Source organism: Dendrobates tinctorius, unplaced genomic scaffold (assembly GCF_039654945.1).
Source record: "Dendrobates tinctorius isolate UK_male_01 unplaced genomic scaffold, ASM3965494v1 ptg000251l, whole genome shotgun sequence".
Lineage (NCBI taxonomy): Eukaryota > Metazoa > Chordata > Amphibia > Anura > Dendrobatidae > Dendrobates > Dendrobates tinctorius.
The window spans coordinates 5,271,976-5,298,390 of record NW_027361918.1 but is presented as its reverse complement, the minus strand read 5'-3'; the positions used below and the strand labels follow the sequence as shown (position 1 = coordinate 5,298,390).

General features: G+C 55.0%; 2 protein-coding genes across 9 annotated transcripts in view; one reads left to right on the top strand and one right to left on the bottom strand.

Moving 5' to 3' along the window:
• Positions 1-1,370: 1,370 nt before the first annotated feature.
• Positions 1,371-20,711, bottom strand: LOC141065343 (low density lipoprotein receptor adapter protein 1-like). Of its 8 annotated transcripts, none has more exons than XM_073557777.1 (11): positions 20,584-20,711; positions 18,853-18,995; positions 15,080-15,192; positions 13,639-13,753; positions 13,493-13,565; positions 6,430-6,504; positions 6,173-6,234; positions 6,045-6,091; positions 3,784-3,815; positions 3,102-3,162; positions 1,371-2,863 (listed from the first exon to the last, which is right to left on the bottom strand). In XM_073557777.1, exons 1-10 carry the CDS (start codon positions 20,642-20,644, stop codon positions 3,116-3,118), a joined length of 768 nt encoding a protein of 255 aa, XP_073413878.1. In that variant the 5' UTR covers positions 20,645-20,711; the 3' UTR covers positions 1,371-2,863; positions 3,102-3,115. The 8 variants fall into 8 exon arrangements, with proteins under 8 accessions (XP_073413878.1, XP_073413879.1, XP_073413880.1 ...); XM_073557778.1 differs by having other exon boundaries at positions 20,535-20,648; XM_073557779.1 differs by having other exon boundaries at positions 20,516-20,616.
• IFT172 (intraflagellar transport 172) overlaps positions 20,659-26,415 on the top strand; it is a 157,000-nt gene continuing 151,243 nt past the window's right edge. The window contains exon 1 of the mRNA XM_073557770.1: positions 20,659-20,918. Within this exon, the coding sequence (XP_073413871.1) occupies positions 20,880-20,918 (39 nt within the window). The 5' untranslated portion in view covers positions 20,659-20,879. The remainder of the gene's footprint in view (positions 20,919-26,415) is intronic.

Sequence of the window (26,415 nt, the reverse complement as noted above, 5' to 3'; positions counted from 1 at the left end):
AAGCCACTGCGACTAGGAAGGCTTGCTTGTCTTCCTTACCAATAAAAAAAAAAAAAATTACTATGCACTCCTGCTTTTCCTTATTTTCATACAGCAGGGTATGTTCATATTGTTGCCGTCTTAGGTTTTGTGCATAATGGCCAATGTGAACACGCTCCATGTTCCAGGTCCTTTTTTCGGCTAAGTTTCAGGTTTCTGCCTTTAGTGCACCTAAGGGCGAGACCTCTCTTTCTTTGACCTGGACATCACATTGATACAGCTACCCATGGCTGGGTGACCATATTTGGGCTCAGGTCCTGCTCGGCCCTTATTCACATTGATACACGGAGGGGTTAAACACTAGCGCTTAGAACCATCCCGATTTGGGCACACCTTATCGCTGTGATGGCTTTTATGCTTTTTTAATAAAAAAAAACAAAACTGTGGTTACTACGTTTACTAGGTTATTTCCATGCACTTTTTATGAATTTGCTTCCAGCAGGGTGTACGGTCATTTTTTTCTGTCTTAGGTTTCGTTTAGATCCCTGTTGACTGACCTGGGCCCATTTCCTTGCCATTCTTTTGCCTGCTGATTTTGTACCTTCACTGCTCTCATAGTTCTGACCCAAATACTTGACCATTTCTGCCGGCTTGCACCACCAGCAAGTAGTTGACTCCATGACCCCAACCCAGGAGCCACTGTAGGGTAAGTGCAGATGTCCAGATCGCTATGCATGGGTTAAAGGGAGGACAACTTCTAGTATGTGATAAATGGCATGGTCAACCGTGCAACCACTGACAGACCCTCATCACATGGACTGGTAAGGTAGGCAGCAGAATTAGCGAGTCTAGCTACCTCTCCTACACTGAACATGTCTCTATATCCCTACAATGTTGTCACCGCTCTAGTGAGGTCCAGGCTTCAGCGTGACTTGCGGCTGCCTGTAACACAGCTGTCTGCTGACAGTAGAAGTTTTCACTGTTCCATCGCCCTAGATTGTGCCAATTTTAAGAATTTTCAGGATGCAACGACGGCCGTTTAAAGGAACAAGCACAGATGACAAAAGCAATGAGGAGAGTGATTTTCTCCAAGAATTGCCAAAATTAGAGCACGGTTATCATTTCGTTAGTGACAACCAGGAGAACACCGAGGTCTCACACTGTGGTGACCAACATCCATCAGCCAGGACCAATCACCAGTTACTATACGATGCCCGTACACCCATCGCCATCTTGCCCATATCCCCCAGCTTGTTGTGACGCAGGCCGTGGCCTTAGTTGCTGGTCACCAGCCATATGAAAACATACAGACCTACTACACATCACAGTCATCCACAGCTGGTCACCGGGACACCTTCACTCTCACCAGTAACCTCAGAAATGACAGAAAATAACTTATTCCAGAAGATTTTAATTTAATAAAAACTTTTTTTTTTTGTCGAATAAGGAAATGTGGTAAAAATAAGAATTGTGTACCAGCCACCACCACCAGGACCAAGCAGCCAGGCCGCCCTCGTGGTGGCAGGAACCATGTATAGTGCATTGGTCAACTAGAAACGTCATCATCCAGAACCCCAAACCCAGCTTCATCCACTCTACAATGGAAGCTTCTGCGTGTCATGGGAGGTTGGTGGTGGTAGTGAGGTAGTTCTCCAACCTGTCCACTGTTCGGTAGAGACAGCAGCCATAGGCCACTACTCAGAGGCATTCCTCCATTCACCACAGTGGAAGGAGATATCTGCAATCAGTCAAGCACTCAGAACATTACAGACAACAGTGTCTCCTCTGTAGGATTCCTCAACATTAGCACCATAAGAAGTTATCAGGAAGGTCTTGACAATTTGTTGCTCGAAGGACTACAAAAATCATCACAAAGATGATGGAAAATGGTTAGATCTGGATGATGCCTGGTCTGTGGAGCTCCTAAAGATCACAAGGACAAAGCATCATTTATCTGCAGAGCTTCTAGATCATAGTGATGATGACGGATCCTTTATCTACAGAGCTTCTACATCACAGTGGTGGTGACGGATCCTTTACCTGCAGAGCTTCTAGATCATAGTGATGGTGACGGATCCTTTATCTGCAGAGCTTCTAGATCATAGTGACGGTGACGGATCCTTTATCTGCAGAGCTTCTAGATCATAGTGACGGATCCTTTATATGCAGAGCTTCTAGATCACAGTGATGGTGACGGATCCTTTACCTACAGAGCTTCTGGATCATAGTGATGGTGACGGATCCTTTTTCTGCAGAGCTTCTAGATCATAGTGATTGATGGGGGAATCGATTATTTGTGGAGCTTCTTAAAATCATTATGACAGATCATTTATCAGTGGATCTTATAAACATCATGTTGCATCTTTTATCTGAGGAGCTTTGAAGACCACCATGAGGATTATTGATCCTTTATCTGCAGAGGTTCTGAACATCGATGTCGGATCACTTATCTGTGGCCCATCTGATCAGCCTGAGAAATGGTCGAGAAATGATCCACTATCTGTGGACCTTCTAAAGCTCATGATGGTTTCCATCTATCTACAGCACTTCATAGCATGATCTTCTGAAGGTCTCATTGATGATGCGCTACTTATTTCAGAATCTTTTACAGATGATTGTGATGAGGATAATGGACCAGTTGACTTTGGAGCTTCTGAGAACGATTGTGATGATGGGTTATTTCTCTCTGGATTTTCTAAAGATCATAGTGATGAGTTTTTTGTATCTGTGGATCGTCTAAAGATCCTGAGCACGGATTCGATAGCTGTAGAGCCCCTGACGATCATCGTGATGAAGGATCGGCACGTTAATTGTGAAGATTCTGAAGATTTGGGTGATGAACCATTTTATTGTGCATCTCGTGAATGTGAACCATGTGATGATACTGAGTATGTATGAAATGGAGTGATGTGCAGAAAAAAAGAGAAGACTATAAGAAGAAAATAGATCCAGACAAACACAAACCAAATAAATCTGTTTCTTACAGAGACACAAATACTAGGATTTTATCAGTCACGCGCAAAACCGAGCTGCAAAGAGCCACCTCCCTCCACATCTTAAGACTCATGCGGGTTACTGCCACGATTTAGAAAGAAGGCGCTACTGACCAGCTCCCTACACACCTGCAGCCTTCAGGTCACGGCCTCTGGAGGTCCCAGCCACCACACGCGGATCTCTGCCCATCTGTAGAGGAGACAGGACAGACAGGGACATCACAATATTACAAGACGAGAGAGAAAGAGAGCATCACTTCTGGTCACAGCAGTGCACAGGCCCGGGATGGAGGCAGCGAGGGGTCATGGAGAAGAAGACTCGTAAATGGAGGCCGACAGACCTGCAGACATGTCAGCGCACACAGTGCCTGCAGAAGTGGTGGAGGTTGGCACAATGGTGGGGTTGGCTGGCGAATGACAGGGGTTTGATTTGGCAGTTTCTCGAAGCTTCAGCCAAATTCCAGACTAACATTATGTATGAAATACCAAAAACAGGTTTACCGAGAACTGGGCCAACTTAGGACAGGGCCCACTTAGGACAGGGCCCAAGTGAGGGCCATCAATGGCCAAAAACACTTTTGCGGAGGAGGTGATTGGGACAAATGGATGAGGGATATCATAATGCTGAACCGTTGTATAAACCCTATGAAGCGTATATAACACGGACTGAAGATATGATCTCAAAAAGAACACTAACAAGAGGGGGACTGGCCATACAGCAGTCTGACAATGCCTGGGAAATCAGTGCTGACCTGTAATGGCACAGGACACTAATAAAAAACCCTAGCAGAGAAAAAGGAGGAGACCTTACCTGTGGGGTCTGTGGCGTCCTCCACAAAGCAGCTTACGGAAGAGACAAAACAGTTCATAGGCATGATCTGGGGATCAGCTATAATCACACGACTAAAGCCTCAGTTCATAGTTTATGTCCTCCACACATTCAACATTATTCACCTTAAGAGGTAATCAGAGTCTCCTCAACTTCCATGACATCTACTCTTAGGGTGTGTGCACACTCTGCGGATTCTGCTGCGGTGTACAGTACCTTTATAGCCTATGGAAAACGAAAACCGCAGTGCAGACAGTGCGGATATTTCCGCGCGGTTTTCAATCCGCAGAAAGAATTAACATGTCAATTCTTTCTGCGGATTCTGCTGCGGTTTGCCATCTCCTCCATTGAGATGAAAAATCGCAGGGCAAAACCGCAGAGCAATCCGCAGGTCTTTTGACCTGCAGATTTACCTGCGGATTTTACAAAATCCGCGCAGCCAAATCTGCACCCCAATCCGCAGCGTGTGCACACCCTTAGATCTCCTTTGCTGCAATTGCGTTTACTCCTGAACATCCGTCCCTCTGACAGCATCTAGTCCTGCGTCTCATCTGTGCATGCAATACAGTTTACGTCATTAGATCCTCGGCTCCGATGGCGTCTCCTCCCGTGCAGCCGTATCCTCGGCTCCCATGGAGTCTCCTCCCGTACATCCGTATCCTCGGCTCCCATGGAGTCTCCTCCCGTACATCCGTATCCTCCGCTCCGATGGAGTCTCCTCCCGTACATCCGTATCCTCCGCTCCCATGGAGTCTCCTCCCGTACATCCGTATCCTCCGCTCCCATGGAGTCTCCTCCCGTACATCCGTATCCTCCGCTCCCATGGAGTCTCCTCCCGTACATCCGTATCCTCCGCTCCCATGGAGTCTCCTCCCGTACATCCGTATCCTCCGCTCCCATGGAGTCTCCTCCCGTACATCCGTATCCTCCGCTCCCATGGAGTCTCCTCCCGTACATCCGTATCCTCCGCTCCCATGGAGTCTCCTCCCGTACATCCGTATCCTCCGCTCCCATGGAGTCTCCTCCCGTACATCCGTATCCTCCGCTCCCATGGAGTCTCCTCCCGTACATCCGTATCCTCCGCTCCCATGGAGTCTCCTCCCGTACATCCGTATCCTCGGCTCCCATGGAGTCTCCTCCCGTACATCCGTATCCTCGGCTCCCATGGAGTCTCCTCCCGTACATCCGTATCCTCGGCTCCCATGGAGTCTCCTCCCGTACATCCGTATCCTCGGCTCCCATGGAGTCTCCTCCCGTACATCCGTATCCTCGGCTCCCATGGAGTCTCCTCCCGTACATCCGTATCCTCGGCTCCCATGGAGTCTCCTCCCGTACATCCGTATCCTCGGCTCCCATGGAGTCTCCTCCCGTACATCCGTATCCTCGGCTCCCATGGAGTCTCCTCCCGTACATCCGTATCCTCGGCTCCCATGGAGTCTCCTCCCGTACATCCGTATCCTCGGCTCCCATGGAGTCTCCTCCCGTACATCCGTATCCTCGGCTCCCATGGAGTCTCCTCCCGTACATCCGTATCCTCGGCTCCCATGGAGTCTCCTCCCGTACATCCGTATCCTCGGCTCCCATGGAGTCTCCTCCCGTACATCCGTATCCTCGGCTCCCATGGAGTCTCCTCCCGTACATCCGTATCCTCGGCTCCCATGGAGTCTCCTCCCGTACATCCGTATCCTCGGCTCCGATGGCGTCTCCTTCCGTGCAGCCGTATCCTCGGCTCCGATGGAGTCTCCTCCCATACATCCGTATCCTCGGCTCCGATGGAGTCTCCTCCCGTACATCCGTATCCTCGGCTCCCATGGAGTCTCCTCCCGTACATCCGTATCCTCGGCTCCCATGGAGTCTCCTCCCGTACATCCGTATCCTCGGCTCCGATAGCCCAAAATCTGTCATTTCTATGCAGTCTACTCATATATACCTCTGCGTCGATGGTGTCTACTCCTCTCCTATATAGCTATCTCTCCACTGGAATCTGCATATGTAGCCTTGGCGGTAATGGAATCTCCTCCTATATATCCTCTCCAATGGCATCACTCTTCCTGTCATCATTTGTTTCTGAACTAATTTCCCCTAAAACCAGAAATCCCAGACACCACCAGGCTCATGATCCGCCATTTCTAGCTCACGACACATAAGGACATCACCCAACTAATCAGCTCCGGATCGACATGTAAATACCGAGATACAGACAACAGGTGCAAGGGGACATAGCAGGTAGAGGGGTCACTGACCTGGAAAAATCTTCAAAGTCATCACAGTCTTCCTCGTCCTTGCCATCCTGACAAGCAGACATAGAATAATAACCCCAGGGTGGAGTAGTCAGTTGTTCCCATCCTTGTGTTGGGCCCCCTATGCTCACCTTGTGTGGGGCACCCTTCTCTGGAACATGAGGTCCAGCCATCACTGTGGTGTCGTGGTCATCTGTAACATCACGTGACATTAAATGGCCGTGGACACAATCTGTGATCATCCGAGCCCAACCCTCCCCCGAACTACAGCGGCAGCATGCAGTCATGAGACATGGTGCTCTGCAGATAGCACCTAGTGTAGAGTACCACGCAGGAGAGCTCTGGTGATGGGGCCCTCAGTGTAGCAATGGTGGGAGCATAGCCCTACCTGGCCGGGGCTCCGAGGCATCTAAGCGGGATGAAGACGCCACATTGTGTGATCCGGGGGAAGACTCCAGCCTCCCTGAGAGAAAAGAAAAGACTAGGCTATACCTCACACAGAAAGCACCACAATTACCTAGCGTCAGCTTACAGCTTTCATCAGTCAAAGCGGAGAGTCAAACGTTACCGAGTGTGAGCTCTTAGCTTCTTCATGGTCAAATGGGGAACACCATAGCTACCTGGCTCCATGTCATATCTTCCCCATCCTTCACACCCTCGTTACCTTACCTATAGCCGGCTCCCATCTTCCCGATCCTCATTACCTACAGCCGGCTCCCATCTTCCCGATCCTCGTTACCTACAGCCGGCTCCCATCTTCCCGATCCTCGCTACCTATAGCCGGCTCCCATCCTCCAGATCCTCATTACCTATAGCCGGCTCCCATCTTCCCGATCCTCGCTACCTATAGCCGGCTCCCATCCTCCCGATCCTCATTACCTATAGCCGGCTCCCATCTTCCCGATCCTCGCTACCTATAGCCGGCTCCCATCTTCCCGATCCTCATTACCTATAGCCGGCTCCCATCTTCCCGATCCTCGCTACCTATAGCCGGCTCCCATCTTCCCGATCCTCGCTACCTATAGCCGGCTCCCATCTTCCCGATCCTCGCTACCTATAGCCGGCTCCCATCTTCCCGATCCTCGCTACCTATAGCCGGCTCCCATCTTCCCGATCCTCGCTACCTATAGCCGGCTCCCATCTTCCCGATCCTCGCTACCTATAGCCGGCTCCCATCTTCCCGATCCTCGCTACCTATAGCCGGCTCCCATCTTCCCGATCCTCGCTACCTATAGCCGGCTCCCATCTTCCCGGTCCTCGCTACCTGTAGCCGGCTCCCATCTTCCCGATCCTCGCTACCTATAGCCGGCTCCCATCTTCCCGATCCTCGTTACCTATAGCCGGCTCCCATCCTCCCGATCCTCATTACCTATAGCCGGCTCCCATCTTCCCGATCCTCGCTACCTATAGCCGGCTCCCATCTTCCCGATCCTCGCTACCTATAGCCGGCTCCCATCTTCCCGATCCTCGCTACCCATAGCCAGCTCCCATCCTCCCGATCCTCATTACCTATAACCGGCTCCCATCTTCCCGATCCTCGCTACCTATAGCCGGCTCCCATCTTCCCGATCCTCATTACCTATAGCCAGCTCCCATCTTCCCGATCCTCGCTACCTATAGCCGGCTCCCATCTTCCCGATCCTCGCTACCTATAGCCGGCTCCCATCTTCCCGATCCTCGCTACCTATAGCCGGCTCCCATCTTCCCGATCCTCGCTACCTATAGCCGGCTCCCATCTTCCCGATCCTCGCTACCTATAGCCGGCTCCCATCTTCCCGATCCTCGCTACCTATAGCCGGCTCCCATCTTCCCGGTCCTCGCTACCTATAGCCGGCTCCCATCTTCCCGATCCTCGCTACCTATAGCCGGCTCCCATCCTCCCGATCCTCATTACCTATAGCCGGCTCCCATCTTCCCGATCCTCGCTACCTATAGCCGGCTCCCATCTTCCCGATCCTCGTTACCTATAGCCGGCTCCCATCCTCCCGATCCTCATTACCTATAGCCGGCTCCCATCTTCCCGATCCTCGTTACCTACAGCCGGCTCCCATCTTCCCGATCCTCGCTACCTATAGCCGGCTCCCATCTTCCTGATCCTCATTACCTACAGCCGGCTCCCATCTTCCCGATCCTCCCATCTTCCACCAGGGGAAGAGTCTTGAGATCATTTGCATATTCCCAGTGCCTTCCGGGATAAGTGAAGAGTCTCCACGAGCTCAACGATCACTGGGTTTTGGCCGTTGCAGCTGAAAAGAGGAAATCGGAAAACCGTGCGCCGATATTTTGGCTCATCTTTCATCATTTTTAAGAAATCTCAATATGGAAGAGGCCAGGAGCCATTTGGTGAGCTGCATTTCTTGCTACATGTTCACAGATTTACCAGTGGAAAAGCCAAACTTCACATGCCACAAATGCAAGCTTGTGTCCCTGTTGGAGGAAAAGTTGCAAAATCTCGAAGAGAGGTTAGCTACGTTGAAGATCATTAAGGAAGGTGAAGAGTTCTTGGACAGAGCAGAATTATCTCTTCATGTTACAGAAAGAGAAGAAATTCGAAGTGCACCTGAAGAAACAGAGGAATGGAGACATGTGACCCAGAGAAGCAGGAGGATCAGGAGGCAGTCAGCACCCATACTGCTCAGGAACCAGTACCAGGCTCTCACGCAGGAAAACGATGAAGAAATACATCAGGATAAGACTTTGCCAACAAACAGCAACCTTGTACACCTTCAGAGTCCTCCTGGATGGAGAAAGAAAAATGTTGTGAAGAAGAAACGGAGAGTGGTGGTCATGGGGGATTCCCTGCTGAGAGGAACTGAGGCCGCTATCTGCAGACCGGATATAACTTCAAGAGAAATGTGCTGTCTTCCAGGTGCAAAAATTAAAGATGTGTCTGACAGGATATCAGGACTCTTCAGACCTACAGATGACTACCCATTCCTGCTACTACATGTGGGGACAAATGACACCGCAAGAAACGACCTGGAAACCATCTGCAGAGACTTTGAAGACTTAGGCAAGAAAGTGAAAGAACTGGGAGCGCAGGTGGTCTTCTCTTCCATCCTCCCAGTGGATGGCCATGGAACAAGGAGGTGGAATAAGATTCTGCAGGTGAACAACTGGCTACGTCGATGGTGCCGTCAGCAACGATTTGGATTTCTGGATCATGGAGTGAATTACTTATACGATGGACTACTTGCTAGAGATGGGGTGCACCTTACGAAGACTGGAAAGCATGTATTTGGAAGTCGCCTTGCTACACTTGTAAGGAGAGCTTTAAACTAGAACAACGTGGGAAGGGAAGCAAAAGACCAGAAAAAGCCATACACCTGACAAATGCTATTGAGAACTCTGCTATTAGAAGTGGAAAGGAAGAACAAAGACGAAAGAATCTAAATAATAAAAATATTGGAGAAAGAGAAACCAATCACAAACTAAAATGTTTCTATACTAATGCACAAAGCATGGGCAACAAACAAGGAGAATTGGAAATACTAACACAGGAAAAGAAATATGATGTCATTGGAATCACTGAAACTTGGTGGGACGATACACATGATTGGAATACAAGGCTATAAGGATACAACTTATTTGCAAGAAACAGACTTGATAAACGAGGAGGGGGTGTCGCATTGTATGTTAGAAACGCGTATATCTGCACTGAGATCCAAGCTTCAGAGACTGGGAGTTCTGTGGAAACTGGGTAAGAATACAAGGACAGAACAATGGAAAGGACACCATTGTAGGCATTTACTACAGGCCGCCTGTGCAAGCTGAAGATATGGATGAACTCTTTATGCATCAAATGGCCAAGTTCTCCAAAAAATATGACATAGTTGTCATGGGAGATTTCAACTATCCAGACATTTGTTGGGAATCTCTCTCAGGCAAAACTAACAGGTCAAGGAAATTCTTATCCTCTCTTGCTGACAACTTTATCTTCCAAAAGGTAGGGGAGAAAACAAGGGGAACTGCTACCTTGGATCTAATCCTTATAAACAGGGAGGAAATGGTTGAGGAGGTAAAAGTGGCTGGGACCCTAGGAGGTAGCGACCATGCTATTTTAGAATTTTGGATAACTAGAGGTGGAAGACCTGTGAAGACTCAGACGTCAAGGTTAGATTTCAGAAAGGCAGATTTTAAGAAATTCAGAAAGAGAATTGGAGGGATCCAATGGCTGGATATCCTTAAAGACAAAAATGTCCAGGAAGGATGGGAAATCTTGAAAAATGAAATTCTCAAAGCACAATTGTTAACAATTCTGAAAAGAGGGAAGAATAGGAAGCATTTAAGGAAACCAGGATGGATGAACACAGAACTTAAGCACATGCTAAAAAGGAAGAAAAAAAATGTTTATAAAATGGAAAGAGGGAGGCAAATCTAAAGAAGAATATAATGCTGTCTGCAGAACCTGCAGGGCACAAATCAGATTATCTAAAGCTGACAATGAATTGAGGCTTGCAAGAGATGTCAAAAGCAATAAAGGATTTTGGGGATATGTCAAAAGTAAAAGAAAAGTCAAAGATGCTATAGGAATTTTACAGGATGAAAATGATGAAATGGTAAGACAGGATGTTGAGAAGGCCGAACTTTTAAATTTCTATTTTGCATCTGTTTTCTCTCAGAAAGGAAATGCAACACCAACTGTTCTTCACTGTGCTATTAAGGGAATAGAAGAATCCAGGATATCTATAAACAGAAAGATAGTGAGGAAACACTTAGCTAACCTAAATGAATTCAAGTCTCCAGGTCCAGATGAATTACACCCCAGAGTAATGAAGGAGATAGCAGAAGAAATTTTTGAACCCCTCTCCATAATCTTTGAAAATTCTTGGAGAACAGGAGAAGTCCCAGAAGACTGGAGAAGAGCAAATGTTGTTCCTATCTTCAAAAAAGGGGAAGAAGGTGGACCCAGGCAACTATAGGCCGGTGAGTCTGACTTCTATATCAGGAAAGATCTTTGAACAAATTATTAACCAACATGTATGTCAGTACCTGGATAAGAATGAAGTGATTAAACAGAGTCAGCATGGGTTTGTAACTAATAAGTCATGTCAGACTAACTTAATTTCCTTCTATGACAGAATCACTGATTGGGTGGATCAAGGAAATGCTGTAGATATAGTATATCTTGACTTCAGCAAAGCATTTGACAAAGTCTCTCATACAATCCTTATTGAAAAAATGACTAAGTATGGAATGGACAAGGCAACTGTTAGGTGGATTCATAACTGGCTTAGTGATCGGACCCAAAGAGTGGTCGTAAATGGCTGCACATCCAGTTGGAAGAATGTCTCAAGTGGGGTACCACAGGGCTCTGTCCTGGGCCCTGTATTGTTCAACATCTTTATCAACGATTTAGATGAAGGAATTGAGGATAAACTGATTAAATTTGCTGATGACACAAAGCTAGGAGGGATAGCTAATACTAGAGAAGAGAGAGAGAGGATTCAAAAAGATATAAATAAACTGGAGAAGTGGGCAGCAACTAACAGAATGGTTTTTAACAGGGAGAAATGCAAAGTACTACATCTGAGCAATAAAAATGAAAGAAGCATATATAGAATGGGAGGAATAGGGCTAAGCAACAGCACATGTGAAAAAGACTTGGGTATACTAATAGATCACAGACTGAATATGAGTCAACAGTGTGATGCAGCAGCAAAAAAGGCAAATGCAATTCTAGGATGTATTAACAGAAGCATACAGTCTAGATCACGTGAAGTCATTATTTCCCTCTACTCCTCTTTGGTCAGACCTCATCTGGAATATTGTGTCCAGTTTTGGGCACCACATTTTAAAAAAGACATCAACAAACTGGAGCAAGTTCAGAAAAGAGCGACCAGAATGGTGACCGGTCTGCAAACCCTGTCTTATGAGGAAAGGTTGCAGGATTTGGGAATGTTTAGTTTGCAAAAGAGAAGACTGAGAGGAGACTTAATAGCTGTCTACAAATATCTAAAGGGCTGTCACATTGTAGAAGGATCAACTTTATTCTCATTTGCACAAGGAAAGACTAGAAGCAATGGGATGAAACTGAATGGGAGGAGACACAGATTAGATATTAGAAAAAACTTTTTGACAGTTAGAGTGATCAATGAGTGGAACAGGCTGCCACGAGAAGTGGTGAGTTCTCCTTCAATGGAAGTCTTCAAACAGAGGCTGGAGAGACATCTGACTGGGATGATTTAGCGAATCCTGCTTTGAGCAGTGGGTTGGACCAGATGGCCCAGGAGGTCCCTTCCAACTCTACGATTCTATGATTCATTACCTATAGCCGGCTCCCATCTTCCCGATCCTCGCTACCTATAGCCGGCTCCCATCTTCCCGATCCTCGCTACCTATAGCCGGCTCCCATCTTCCCGATTCTCGCTACCTATAGCCGGCTCCCATCTTCCCGATCCTCGCTACCTATAGCCGGCTCCCATCTTCCCGATCCTCGCTACCTATAGCCGGCTCCCATCTTCCCGATCCTCGCTACCTATAGCCGGCTCCCATCTTCCCGATCCTCGCTACCTATAGCCGGCTCCCATCTTCCCGATCCTCGCTACCTATAGCCGGCTCCCATCTTCCCGATCCTCGCTACCTATAGCCGGCTCCCATCTTCCCGATCCTCGCTACCTATAGCCGGCTCCCATCTTCCCGATCCTCGCTACCTATAGCCGGCTCCCATCTTCCCGATCCTCGCTACCTATAGCCGGCTCCCATCTTCCCGATCCTCGCTACCTATAGCCGGCTCCCATCTTCCCGATTTTTGCTACCTATAGCCGGCTCCCATCTTCCCGGTCCTCGCTACCTATAGCCGGCTCCCATCTTCCCGATCCTCGCTACCTATAGCCGGCTCCCATCTTCCCGGTCCTCACTACCTATAGCCGGCTCCCATCTTCCCGATCCTCGCTACCTATAGCCGGCTCCCATCTTCCCGATCCTCGCTACCTATAGCCGGCTCCCATCTTCCCGATTCTCGCTACCTATAGCCGGCTCCCATCTTCCCGATCCTCGCTACCTATAGCCGGCTCCCATCTTCCCGGTCCTTGCTACCTATAGCCGGCTCCCATCTTCCCGATCCTCGCTACCTATAGCCGGCTCCCATCTTCCCGATCCTCGCTACCTATAGCCTGCTCCCATCTTCCCGATCCTCGCTACCTGTAGCCGGCTCCCATCTTCCCGATCCTCGCTACCTATAGCCAGCTCCCATCTTCCCGATCCTCGCTACCTATAGCCAGCTCCCATCTTCCCGGTCCTTGCTACCTAGCGCCGGTTCTTTTTTTTACCCATCAGCTGGCTCACGGCCTGATCCTGCTGCTGATCATACATGGATAATAGATGTCAGCTTTATGAGACTTTACACTGGACGATCATCATGACAATCCCACAAGGTGATGTTCCAGGGTAAGTGTCCGCTCAGCAGACACTGGAGACGGGGGCGCATGATCCCGGTAGATATACTGTACCCTCCTTGCTGGACTGCCAGAGGTCTAGAGCCACGGAGAAGGCCTGTGCCACAGTCATCGTCACCGTCTGGGCCTGCAAGAAAGCAATGCATGCTGGGGATTATGTGACCGGCGCACAGCGCCTCCCTCGCTCAGGCTGAACATACCAGCTTCTTCTTAGGGGACAGGAAGGCGTGACACTCGAGGGCCCCGCTGGACGGGTTCTGAGCCACGTAAGCAAAAACTTTATTCTGTACTTTATCCGTCGTGCAATAAGAAATCCTGAAAATCCAGAAAATGTGTGAGGAAATGCGAGAAAAGAGGTCACACCGGCCTATACAGCGGCGAAACAAGTACTGAACACGTCAGCAGTGTCTCAGGAAATCTAAAGGGGACACGAAATTCTCCCCAGATGTCGGGAACGTCCAATCCACACAGCACAGAAATCCCCAGAGATGTCCATGAATTCCGAGTAATAATGAGAAATGAGGTCGGGAACGAGCACTGACCACACGCAATTCATACTCAACAGAAGCCTTTACTGGAGATGAAGCCTCAAGACTTCCCCTGTATGGAGAAACTAGCAGCAGGCATTGCTCAGGTTGGATTTGTCCCATTCTTACACACAAACACTCGTCACATCCTGGAGCTTCTGTGGCTCCTTCTAGGATCTCTGAGCTTTAGCTCCTTCCATCCATTTTCTACAGCATTCAGGTCTGGTGATCGGCTCGGCCATACCAGCAGATTTATTTTCTGACTCATATTCATAATTCCATCAATTATATGAAGTTTGCCAGTGCCGCTCCCTCCTCCAAACATTGCTGCTGGGAGGGTGTTGTTGGGGTGATAGGCAGTGCCTTTTGGCCTCCAAACATGGCGTGTATTATGCAATCCGAAGAGTTCGATGTTGGTCTCGGCTGACTATATTCTACCAGTAGTTCTCAGTCCAAATGTTGTTGCGCAAACTGTAAATGTGCTTGAACGTGCTTTTTGGTCAGCAGTGGAGTCTTGCAGTAGTTTAGAAATTCTCCTGTAGCCAAAGCCATCTGGATGTTTTGCAGCAATAAGGTTGTGACGGTCTTGAGACAGCTCACTGGTTTTCCCCATCATGAGATGCTTCTTTTGTGGTCCCTTGGTAATGAGATGTCTTTTAAGTAACAGGATTGCTTCCTAAATTACTAATAGATGTCAGCCGGTGTCAGCGCTTTCCATCGCTCCTTCTGCCTCTCTATGTATTCAGCATTCTTCCCTGTGTCATTTCTCGTTATCACACAGTTCCTCCTGTGGTGATTAGGTTGTTACTCACATCTGGGGAGAATTTCATGGCAATAGCACCTTCAGAAATACAGAGTGGGCCATTTATATGGCTACACCGGGGTGGGTCATTTATAAAGATAAAACCCAAAATGGCCGACTTCAAAATGGCCAACATGGTCACCGCCCATCTTGAAAAGTTTCCCCCTCCCATATACTAATGTGCCTCAAACAGGAAGTTGATATCACCAACATGGCACCCGCCGCATGTATGTATGTCCCCAGCACCGTGTGTATCGGTCTGCTCTACAGGCAATACAGGGCGTGACGACACGTACATATGGCGCCACTCACCTGTATATGGACACACACTCAGTCTGCGGCGCGGCGCCGGCGTCCTGTATAGTGATACTATGCGGCGTTACAGTCAGTGTTACTTTCTGCAACGGTTTGGCGCTTGCCCGAGCCTGTGGGAAACAAGGAAGCATCAGCAACCGACAGAACACAACCCCGCATGACTACAGCCCACCCTGCCCCCCTCTCCTCCCGCTCCGCGCACCCACCCTCTCCTCCCGCTCCGCGCACCCACCCTCTCCTCCCGCTCCGCGCACCCACCCTCTCCTCCCGCTCCGCGCACCCCTCCCTCTCCTCCCGCTCCGCGCACCCCTCCCTCTCCTCCCGCTCCGCGCACCCCTCCCTCTCCTCCCGCCCCGCGCACCCCTCCCTCTCCTCCCGCCCCGCGCACCCCCCCTCTCCTCCCGCCCCGCGCACCCCCCTCTCCTCCCGCCCCGCGCACCCCCCTCTCCTCCCGCTCCGCGCACCCACCCTCTCCTCCCGCTCCGCGCACCCCTCCCTCTCCTCCCGCTCCGCGCACCCACCCTCTCCTCCCGCTCCGCGCACCCCTCCCTCTCCTCCCGCCCCGCGCACCCCTCCCTCTCCTCCCGCCCCGCGCACCCCCCCTCTCCTCCCGCTCCGCGCACCCACCCTCTCCTCCCGCTCCGCGCACCCCTCCCTCTCCTCCCGCCCCGCGCACCCCTCCCTCTCCTCCCGCCCCGCGCACCCCCCCCTCTCCTCCCGCCCCGCGCACCCACCCTCTCCTCCCGCTCCGCGTACCCACCCTCTCCTCCCGCCCACCCCCCCTCTCCTCCCGCCCCGCGCACCCCCCCTCTCCTCCCGCCCACCCCCCCTCTCCTCCCGCCCCGCGCACCCACCCTCTCCTCCCGCCCACCCCCCCTCTCCTCCCGCCCCGCGCACCCCCCCTCTCCTCCCGCCCACCCCCCCTCTCCTCCCGCCCCGCACACCCCCCCTCTCCTCCCGCCCCGTGCACCCCCCCTCTCCTCCAGCTCCGCGCACCCCCCCTCTCCTCCCGCCCCGCGCACCCCCCCTCTCCTCCCGCCCCGCGCACCCACCCTGCTCTGCGCCATCCCCCCTCTCCTCCCGCCCCGCACACCCCCCCTCTCCTCCCGCCCCGCGCACCCCACCTCTTTTCCTGCTCTGCGCACCCACCCTGCTCTGCGCCATCCCCCCTCTCCTCCCGCCCCGCGCACCCCCCCTCTTCTTCTGCTCTGCGCACCCACCCTGCTCTGCGCCATCCCCCCTCTCCTCCCGCCCCGCGCACCCCCCCTCTTCTCCTGCTCTGCGCACCCACCCTGCTCTGCGCCATCCCCCCTCTCCTCACGCCCCGCGCACCCCCCCTCTCCTCCTGCTCTGCGCCACCCCCCCTCCCCCTGCTCTGCCTGTGCCCCCCCTTCTATAACTTGATCCCCGTGCCCCCCTCTTACTGCACCTCACGGCCTGTGCCCCCCCTTCTATAACTTGATCCCCGTGCCCCCCCTCTTACTGCACCTCACGCCATGTGCCCCCCCCCTCTTACTGCACCTCACGCCATGTGGCCCCCCTCTTACTGCACCTCACGGCCTGTGCCCCCCCTCTTACTGCACCTCACGGCCTGTGGCCCCCCTCTTACTGCACCTCACGGCCTGTGGCCCCCCTCTTACTGCACCTCACGGCCTGTGGCCCCCTTCTATAACTTGATCCCCGTGCCCCCCCTCTTACTGCACCTCACGCCATGTGCCCCCCCCTCTTACTGCACCTCACGCCCTGTGGCCCCCCTCTTACTGCACCTCACGGCCTGTGGCCCCCCTCTTACTGCACCTCACGGCCTGTGGCCCCCCTCTTACTGCACCTCACGCCCTGTGCCCCCCTCTTACTGCACCTCACGCCCTGTGCCCCCCCTCTTACTGCACCTCACGCCCTGTGCCCCCCTTCTATAACTTGATCCCCGTGCCCCCGCTCTTACTGCACCTCACGCCCTGTGGCCCCCCTCTTACTGCACCTCACGCCCTGTGGCCCCCCTCTTACTGCACCTCACGCCCTGTGGCCCCCCTCTTACTGCACCTCACGCCCTGTGGCCCCCCCTCTTACTGCACCTCACGCCCTGTGGCCCCCCCTCTTACTGCACCTCGCACCCTGTGGCCCCCCCCTCTTACTGCACCTCGCGCCCTGTGGCCCCCCCTCTTACTGCACCTCGCGCCCTGTGGCCCCCCCTCTTACTGCACCTCGCGCCCTGTGGCCCCCCTCTTACTGCACCTCACGTCCTGTGGCCCCCCTCTTACTGCACCTCACGTCCTGTGGCCCCCCTCTTACTGCACCTCACGCCCTGTGCCCCCCCTCTTACTGCACCTCGCGCCCTGTGGCCCCCCCTCTTACTGCACCTCACGCCCTGTGGCCCCCCCTCTTACTGCACCTCGCGCCCTGTGGCCCCCCTCTTACTGCACCTCGCGCCCTGTGGCCCCCCCCTCTTACTGCACCTCGCGCCCTGTGGCCCCCCTCTTACTGCACCTCACGTCCTGTGGCCCCCTCTTACTGCACCTCGCGCCCTGTGGCCCCCCTCTTACTGCACCTCACGCCCTGTGGCCCCCCCTCTTACTGCACCTCACGCCCTGTGGCCCCCCCTCTTACTGCACCTCGCGCCCTGTGGCCCCCCCTCTTACTGCACCTCACGTCCTGTGGCCCCCCCTCTTACTGCACCTCGCGCCCTGTGGCCCCCCTCTTACTGCACCTCACGTCCTGTGGCCCCCCCTCTTACTGCACCTCGCGCCCTGTGGCCCCCCTCTTACTGCACCTCACGCCCTGTGGCCCCCCCTCTTACTGCACCTCACGCCCTGTGCCCCCCTTCTATAACTTGATCCCCGTGCCCCCCCTCTTACTGCACCTCACGCCCTGTGGCCCCCCTCTTACTGCACCTCACGCCCTGTGGCCCCCCTCTTACTGCACCTCACGCCCTGTGGCCCCCCCTCTTACTGCACCTCACGCCCTGTGGCCCCCCCTCTTACTGCACCTCGCGCCCTGTGGCCCCCCCTCTTACTGCACCTCGCACCCTGTGGCCCCCCCTCTTACTGCACCTCGCACCCTGTGGCCCCCCCTCTTACTGCACCTCGCGCCCTGTGGCCCCCCCTCTTACTGCACCTCGCGCCCTGTGGCCCCCCTCTTACTGCACCTCACGTCCTGTGGCCCCCCTCTTACTGCACCTCACGTCCTGTGGCCCCCCTCTTACTGCACCTCACGCCCTGTGGCCCCCCTCTTACTGCACCTCACGCCCTGTGGCCCCCCCTCTTACTGCACCTCACGCCCTGTGGCCCCCCCTCTTACTGCACCTCGCGCCCTGTGGCCCCCCTCTTACTGCACCTCACGTCCTGTGGCCCCCCCTCTTACTGCACCTCGCGCCCTGTGGCCCCCCTCTTACTGCACCTCACGTCCTGTGGCCCCCCCTCTTACTGCACCTCGCGCCCTGTGGCCCCCCTCTTACTGCACCTCACGCCCTGTGGCCCCCCCTCTTACTGCACCTCGCGCCCTGTGGCCCCCCTCTTACTGCACCTCACGTCCTGTGGCCCCCCCTCTTACTGCACCTCGCGCCCTGTGGCCCCCCTCTTACTGCACCTCACGTCCTGTGGCCCCCCTCTTACTGCACCTCACGTCCTGTGGCCCCCCTCTTACTGCACCTCTCGCCCTGTGCCCCCCCTCGTACTCGCCGTCCCCCTCGCTGCCCTCGGGGTCAGGGTATGAGACATGGGCCATGCCCCTCCTTCTGTGCCCCTCATGTGCAGGTGACGTCCCGGCACAGTTACCATAGTGACGATGCGGCGGATGGCGGCGGCGGCCATGTCTTCCCCTTTGGGCTCCTCAACCAGAGTCATGCCCAGGTACTTCAGATGAAAGACAACCCCGTCCAGGAGAGCGTCGCGGGAGTCCGGCCACGTGTCAGCGAGCTCTGAAAGGGCAGGAGACCGGTGACAGGAGGATGTAACTGAGGGACGCCGTACACCCCACACACCGACCATTACTGAGGAGGAGGCCGGTGACAGGAGGATATAACTGAGGGACACCGTACACCCCACACACCGACCATTACTGAGAGGAGGAGGCCGGTGACAGGAGGATATAACTGAGGGACGCCGTACACCCCACACACCGACCATTACCGAGAGGAGGAGGCCGGTGACAGGAAGATATAACTGAGGGACGCCGTACATCCCACACACCGACCATTACTGAGAGGAGGAGGCCGGTGACAGGAGGATATAACTGAGGGACGCCGTACACCCCACACACCGACCATTACTGAGAGGAGGAGGCCGGTGACAGGAGGATATAACTGAGGGACGCCGTACACCCCACACACCGACCATTAACCCCTCTCTGACATCGGGCGTGCCTGTGGTGCGGGCTCCGCTGCTGCGCTGACATTTTTCCCGGCACGTCGGCTGCTGTGAATACCTGACATCTGCCTGGAGCAGCCGCAGGTGGAATCACGATTGTGCTGCGGCTCTTAACCCATTAACACCGACAGTCTCCTACAGCGGCATTTACCTCCCGCCCATCAGTGACCCGTCATGTTATTGTAGGTCCGCGGTCTCCAGCAGACCTCTATGGCGGTCAGTGGCGGCGTGCTGTGAGCGCCCCCCTGTGGTCAGCAGTCATAGCAGTGTGCCACACACAGGTGATGATCAGAGCATCGCCCAGATGTAGCAGAGCTGATGGTGCGGTGCCGGCGTCTCCCAGGGGGATGATTGGAGCTTGCCAAGAGGAACAAAAGAGGTTTATAAAAAGATCAGACTTCACCTCTCTTCCTCCACATCCACAATAACACTGATAACACAGATTAGGTATCGCCGCGTTCAGAATCGCCCGATCTGTCAATTAAAAAAAAAGCATTAACCCGATCTCTAAACGGCGCAGCGAGAAAAGAAGTAAAAACGCCAGAATGACGGGTGATTGGTCGCCGCGACAATGTAAGAAAATACAACAATGGACGATCAAAAGATCAAACCTGCACCGACAGGGCGTCACCAAGAACGTCAGCCCGGCCCGCCAGTAACAAGCCCTCACCGACCCGAGATCACGGGGACACGGCGGGGCTCTTTTTTTTTTTTTTTAGCAAAATCTGGAATCTTTCTCTCCACTTGGATAAAAGACCGGAGACCTGTCCGGTGTCTGTGAGGTGGGAATGACCCGGGGAATCATCAGGGCTAAAAAGTCCGTGTGCACTCAGCCTTATGCTACTGTACATCACAATGCGGATCTGCAGCGTTTCTGCGCGGAAAAATCCGCTGCAAATCTGCATCGTGTGCACATGGCCTAAAACCACTGCTGTCATTCAAAAGTACAACTCGTCCCGCAGAAAACAAGCCTTCACATGGCCGGAACAACAACCACGTCACGGCTCTGGGAAGAAGGCGAGCGGCAACCGGGAAAAGCTCCAGGGGTTAAAGGGTTAACGCCGTGACTGACAGCAGCCGAGGACCCTCACAGGCGGCGCCGCGACCCTCCCTCTTCTTCCTCTCCGCCCCCCGTCTCACTCCGGTGCCGGCTCGGGCTCCTCATCATCGCTCTCCTCCCCGCAGACCTCAGCGCCTCCATGGTGCCGGGCGGCTGCTAGAGATGACGCGTGCATTACGCCCATTAGGGGAGGAGCACAATAAGGCCACACCCACTCAATCGCTGCCCGTAACCGGGCGCCGGCGTGTTACGTCACAGTCACGTGGTTACGTTGACGCTCTAGCTGCGTCCTGCACTCTGTTACCTTAGCAACCGCTCAAAGAACGAACAACAAACGGGAAGAAGAACCGCAGCGGCCGCGGGAACTACCGGCAGAATGCAGCTGAAGCACATGAAGACCCTGCTGAGCCCCCAGGTACCGGACGCTGCGTCTACCGACTCCTCCTATCCCAGCCGTGTACAACCTCCCCCCAGTACACCGGCAACATCTGCTCCTCCCCCCTGTACACCGGCAACATCTGCTCCTCCCCCCTGTACATCGGCAACATCTGCTCCTCCCCCCTGTACATCGGCAACATCTGCTCCTCCCCCCTGTACATCGGCAACATCTGCTCCTCCCCCCTGTACACCGGTTACATCTGCTCCTCCCCCCAGTACACCGGCAACATCTGCTCCTCCCCCCTGTACACCGGTTACATCTGCTCCTCCCCCCAGTACACCGGCAACATCTGCTTCTCCCCCCTGTACACCGGTTACATCTGCTCCTCCCCCCTGTACACCGGTTACATCTGCTCCTCCCCCCTGTACACCGGTTACATCTGCTCCTCCCCCCAGTACACCGGCAACATCTGCTCCTCCCCCCTGTACACCGGCAACATCTGCTCCTCCCCCCTGTACACCGGCAACATCTGCTCCTCCCCCCTGTACACCGGCAACATCTGCTCCTCCCCCCTGTACACCGGCAACATCTACTCCTCCCCCCTGTACACCGGCAACATCTGCTCCTCCCCCCTGTACACCGGCTACATCTGCTCCTCCCCCCAGTACACCGGCAACATCTGCTCCTCCCCCCTGTACACCGGCAACATCTGCTCCTCCCCCTGTACACCGGTTACATCTGCTCCTCCCCCCAGTACACCGGCAACATCTGCTCCTCCCCCCTGTACACCGGCAACATCTGCTCCTCCCCCCTGTACACCGGCTACATCTGCTCCTCCCCCCAGTACACCGGTTACATCTGCTCCTCCCCCCTGTACACCGGCAACATCTGCTCCTCCCCCTGTACACCGGTTACATCTGCTCCTCCCCCCTGTACACCGGTTACATCTGCTCCTCCCCCCAGTACACCGGCAACATCTGCTCCTCCCCCCTGTACACCGGCAACATCTGCTCCTCCCCCCTGTACACCGGCAACATCTGCTCCTCCCCCCTGTACACCGGCTACATCTGCTCCTCCCCCCAGTACACCGGTTACATCTGCTCCTCCCCCCTGTACACCGGCAACATCTGCTCCTCCCCCCTGTACACCGGCAACATCTGCTCCTCCCCCCTGTACACCGGTTACATCTGCTCCTCCCCCAGTACACCGGCAACATCTGCTCCTCCCCCCTGTACACCGGTTACATCTGCTCCTCCCCCCTGTACACCGGTTACATCTGCTCCTCCCCCCAGTACACCGGCAACATCTGCTCCTCCCCCCTGTACACCGGCAACATCTGCTCCTCCCCCCTGTACACCGGCAACATCTGCTCCTCCCCCCTGTACACCGGCTACATCTGCTCCTCCCCCCAGTACACCGGCAACATCTGCTCCTCCCCCCTGTACACCGGCAACATCTGCTCCTCCCCCTGTACACCGGTTACATCTGCTCCTCCCCCCAGTACACCGGCAACATCTGCTCCTCCCCCCTGTACACCGGCAACATCTGCTCCTCCCCCCTGTACACCGGCTACATCTGCTCCTCCCCCCAGTACACCGGCTACATCTGCTCCTCCCCCCTGTACACCGGCAACATCTGCTCCTCCCCCTGTACACCGGTTACATCTGCTCCTCCCCCCTGTACACCGGTTACATCTGCTCCTCCCCCCAGTACACCGGCAACATCTGCTCCTCCCCCCTGTACACCGGCAACATCTGCTCCTCCCCCCTGTACACCGGCAACATCTGCTCCTCCCCCCTGTACACCGGCTACATCTGCTCCTCCCCCCAGTACACCGGCTACATCTGCTCCTCCCCCCTGTACACCGGCAACATCTGCTCCTCCCCCCTGTACACCGGCAACATCTGCTCCTCCCCCCTGTACACCGGCAACATCTGCTCCTCCCCCCTGTACACCGGCTTCATCTGCTCCTCCCCCCAGTACACCGGTTACATCTGCTCCTCCCCCTGTACACCGGTTACATCTGCTCCTCCCCCCTGTACACCGGCTACATCTGCTCCTCCCCCCAGTACACCGGCAACATCTGCTCCTCCCCCCTGTACACCGGTTACATCTGCTCCTCCCCCTGTACACCGGTTACATCTGCTCCCCCCTGTACACCGGTTACATCTGCTCCTCCCCCCTGTACACCGGTTACATCTCCTCCTCCCCCCTGTACACCGGTTACATCTGCTCCTCCCCCCTGTACACCGGTTACATCTTCTCCTCCCCCTGTACATCGGTTACATCTGCTCCTCCCCCCTGTACACCGGTTACATCTGCTCCTCCCCCCAGTACACCGGCAACATCTGCTCCTCCCCCCTGTACACCGGCAACATCTGCTCCTCCCCCTGTACACCGGTTACATCTGCTCCTCCCCCCAGTACACCGGTTACATCTGCTCCTCCCCCCTGTACACCGGCAACATCTGCTCCTGCCCCTGTACACCGGTTACATCTGCTCCTCCCCCCTGTACACCGGTTACATCTGCTCCTCCCCCCAGTACACCGGCAACATCTGCTCCTCCCCCCTGTACACCGGTTACATCTGCTCCTCCCCCTGTACACCGGTTACATCTGCTCCTCCCCCCTGTACACCGGTTACATCTGCTCCTCCCCCCTGTACACCGGTTACATCTGCTCCTCCCCCCTGTACATCGGCAACATCTGCTCCTCCCCCCAGTACACCGGTTACATCTGCTCCTCCCCCCAGTACACCGGCAACATCTGCTCCTCCCCCCTGTACACCGGTTACATCTGCTCCTCCCCCCTGTACACCGGCTACATCTGCTCCTCCCCCTGTACATCGGCAACATCTGCTCCTCCCCCCTGTACACCGGTTACATCTGCTCCTCCCCCCTGTACACCGGCAACATCTGCTCCTCCCCCTGTACATCGGCAACATCTGCTCCTCCCCCCTGTACATCGGCAACATCTGCTCCTCCCCCCTGTACATCGGCAACATCTGCCCCTCCCCCTGTACATCGGCAACATCTGCTCCTCCCCCCTGTACACCGGTTACATCTGCTCCTCCCCCCTGTACACCGGTTACATCTGCTCCTCCCCCCTGTACACCGCTTACATCTGCTCCTCCCCCCTGTACACCGGTTACATCTGCTCCTCCCCCCTGTACACCGGCAACATCTGCTCCTCCCCCTGTACACTGGCAACATCTGCTCCTCCCCCCTGTACACCGGTTACATCTGCTCCCCCCTGTACACCGGCAACATCTGCTCCTCCCCCCTGTACATCGGCAACATCTGCTCCTCCCCCCTGTACACCGGCAACATCTGCTCCTCCCCCCTGTACACCGGTTACATCTGCTCCTCCCCCCTGTACACCGGTTACATCTGCTCCTCCCCCCAGTACACCGGCAACATCTGCTCCTCCCCCCTGTACACCGGTTACATCTGCTCCTCCCCCCTGTACATCGGTTACATCTGCTCCTCCCCCCAGTACACCGGCAACATCTGCTCCTCCCCCTGTACACCGGTTACATCTGCTCCTCCCCCCTGTACACCGGCAACATCTGCTCCTCCCCCCTGTACACCGGTTACATCTGCTCCTCCCCCTGTACACCGGTTACATCTGCTCCTCCCCCCTGTACACCGGTTACATCTGCTCCTCCCCCCAGTACACCGGCAACATCTGCTCCTCCCCCCTGTACACCGGCAACATCTGCTCCTCCCCCCTGTACACCGGCTACATCTGCTCCTCCCCCCAGTACACCGGTTACATCTGCTCCTCCCCCCTGTACACCGGCAACATCTGCTCCTCCCCCTGTACACCGGTTACATCTGCTCCTCCCCCCTGTACACCGGTTACATCTGCTCCTCCCCCCAGTACACCGGCAACATCTGCTCCTCCCCCTGTACATCGGCAACATCTGCTCCTCCCCCCTGTACACCGGTTACATCTGCTCCTCCCCCCTGTACACCGGCAACATCTGCTCCTCCCCCTGTACATCGGCAACATCTGCTCCTCCCCCCTGTACATCGGCAACATCTGCCCCTCCCCCTGTACACCGGCAACATCTGCTCCTCCCCCCTGTACACCGGTTACATCTGCTCCTCCCCCCTGTACACCGCTTACATCTGCTCCTCCCCCCTGTACACCGGTTACATCTGCTCCTCCCCCCTGTACACCGGTTACATCTGCTCCTCCCCCCTGTACACCGGCAACATCTGCTCCTCCCCCCTGTACACCGGTTACATCTGCTCCTCCCCCCTGTACACCGGTTACATCTGCTCCCCCCTGTACACCGGCAACATCTGCTCCTCCTCCCTGTACACCGGCAACATCTGCTCCTCCCCCCTGTACACCGGTTACATCTGCTCCTCCCCCTGTACACCGGCAACATCTGCTCCTCCCCCTGTACATCGGTTACATCTGCTCCCCCCCTGTACACCGGCAACATCTGCTCCTCCCCCCTGTACATCGGCTACATCTGCTCCTCCCCCCTGTACACCGGCAACATCTGCTCCTCCCCCCTGTACACCGGTTACATCTGCTCCCCCCTGTACACCGGCAACATCTGCTCCTCCCCCCTGTACACCGGCAACATCTGCTCCTCCCCCTGTACACCGGCAACATCTCCTCCTCCCCCTGTACACCGGCAACATCTGCTCCTTCCCCCTGTACACCGGCAACATCTGCTCCTCCCCCTGTACACCGGCAACATCTGCTCCTCCCCCCTGTACACCGCTTACATCTGCTCCTCCCCCCTGTACACCGGTTACATCTGCTCCTCCCCCCCTGTACACCGGCAACATCTTCTCCCCCCTGTACACCGGTTACATCTGCTCCTTCCCCCTGTACACCGGTTACATCTGCTCCTCCCCCCTGTACACCGGTTACATCTGCTCCTCCCCCCTGTACACCGGTTACATCTGCTCCTCCCCCCTGTACACCGGTTACATCTGCTCCTCCCCCCTGTACACCGGCAACATCTTCTCCCCCCTGTACACCGATTACATCTGCTCCTTCCCCCTGTACACCAGCAACATCTGCTCCTCCCCCCTGTACACCGGTTACATCTGCTCCTCCCCCCTGTACACCGGCAACATCTGCTCCTCCCCCCTGTACACCGGTTACATCTGCTCCCTCCCCCCTGTACACCGGTTACATCTGCTCCTCCCCCCTGTACATCGGCTACATCTGCTCCTCCCCCCTGTACACCGGCAACATCTGCTCCTCCCCCCTGTACACCGGCAACATCTGCTCCTCCCCCCTTTACACCGGCAACATCTGCTCCTCCCCCCTGTACACCGGTTACATCTTCTCCCTCCCCCCTGTACACCGGCAACATCTGCTCCTCCCCCCTGTACACCGGTTACATCTGCTCCCTTCCCCCTGTACACCGGTTACATCTGCTCCTTCCCCCTGTACACCGGCAACATCTGCTCCTCCCCCCTGTACACCGGCAACATCTGCTCCTCCCCCCTGTACACCGGTTACATCTGCTCCTCCCCCCTGTACACCGGTTACATCTGCTC

Bases quoted from the DNA above. Each gene is read 5' to 3' on its own strand.
- LOC141065343 (XM_073557774.1), bottom strand. From the start codon at position 19,257: ATGTACGGCGTCCCTCAGTTATATCTTCCTGTCACCGGCCTCCTCCTC. The intron at 13,754-15,079 runs GTGAGTGGCGCC...CTGGATTTTCAG, and splicing joins GAGTGTGTGTCCATATACAG to GATTTCTTATTGCACGACGG. The intron at 6,092-6,172 runs GTGAGCATAGGG...TCTGCTTGTCAG, and splicing joins AGAAGGGTGCCCCACACAAG to GATGGCAAGGACGAGGAAGA.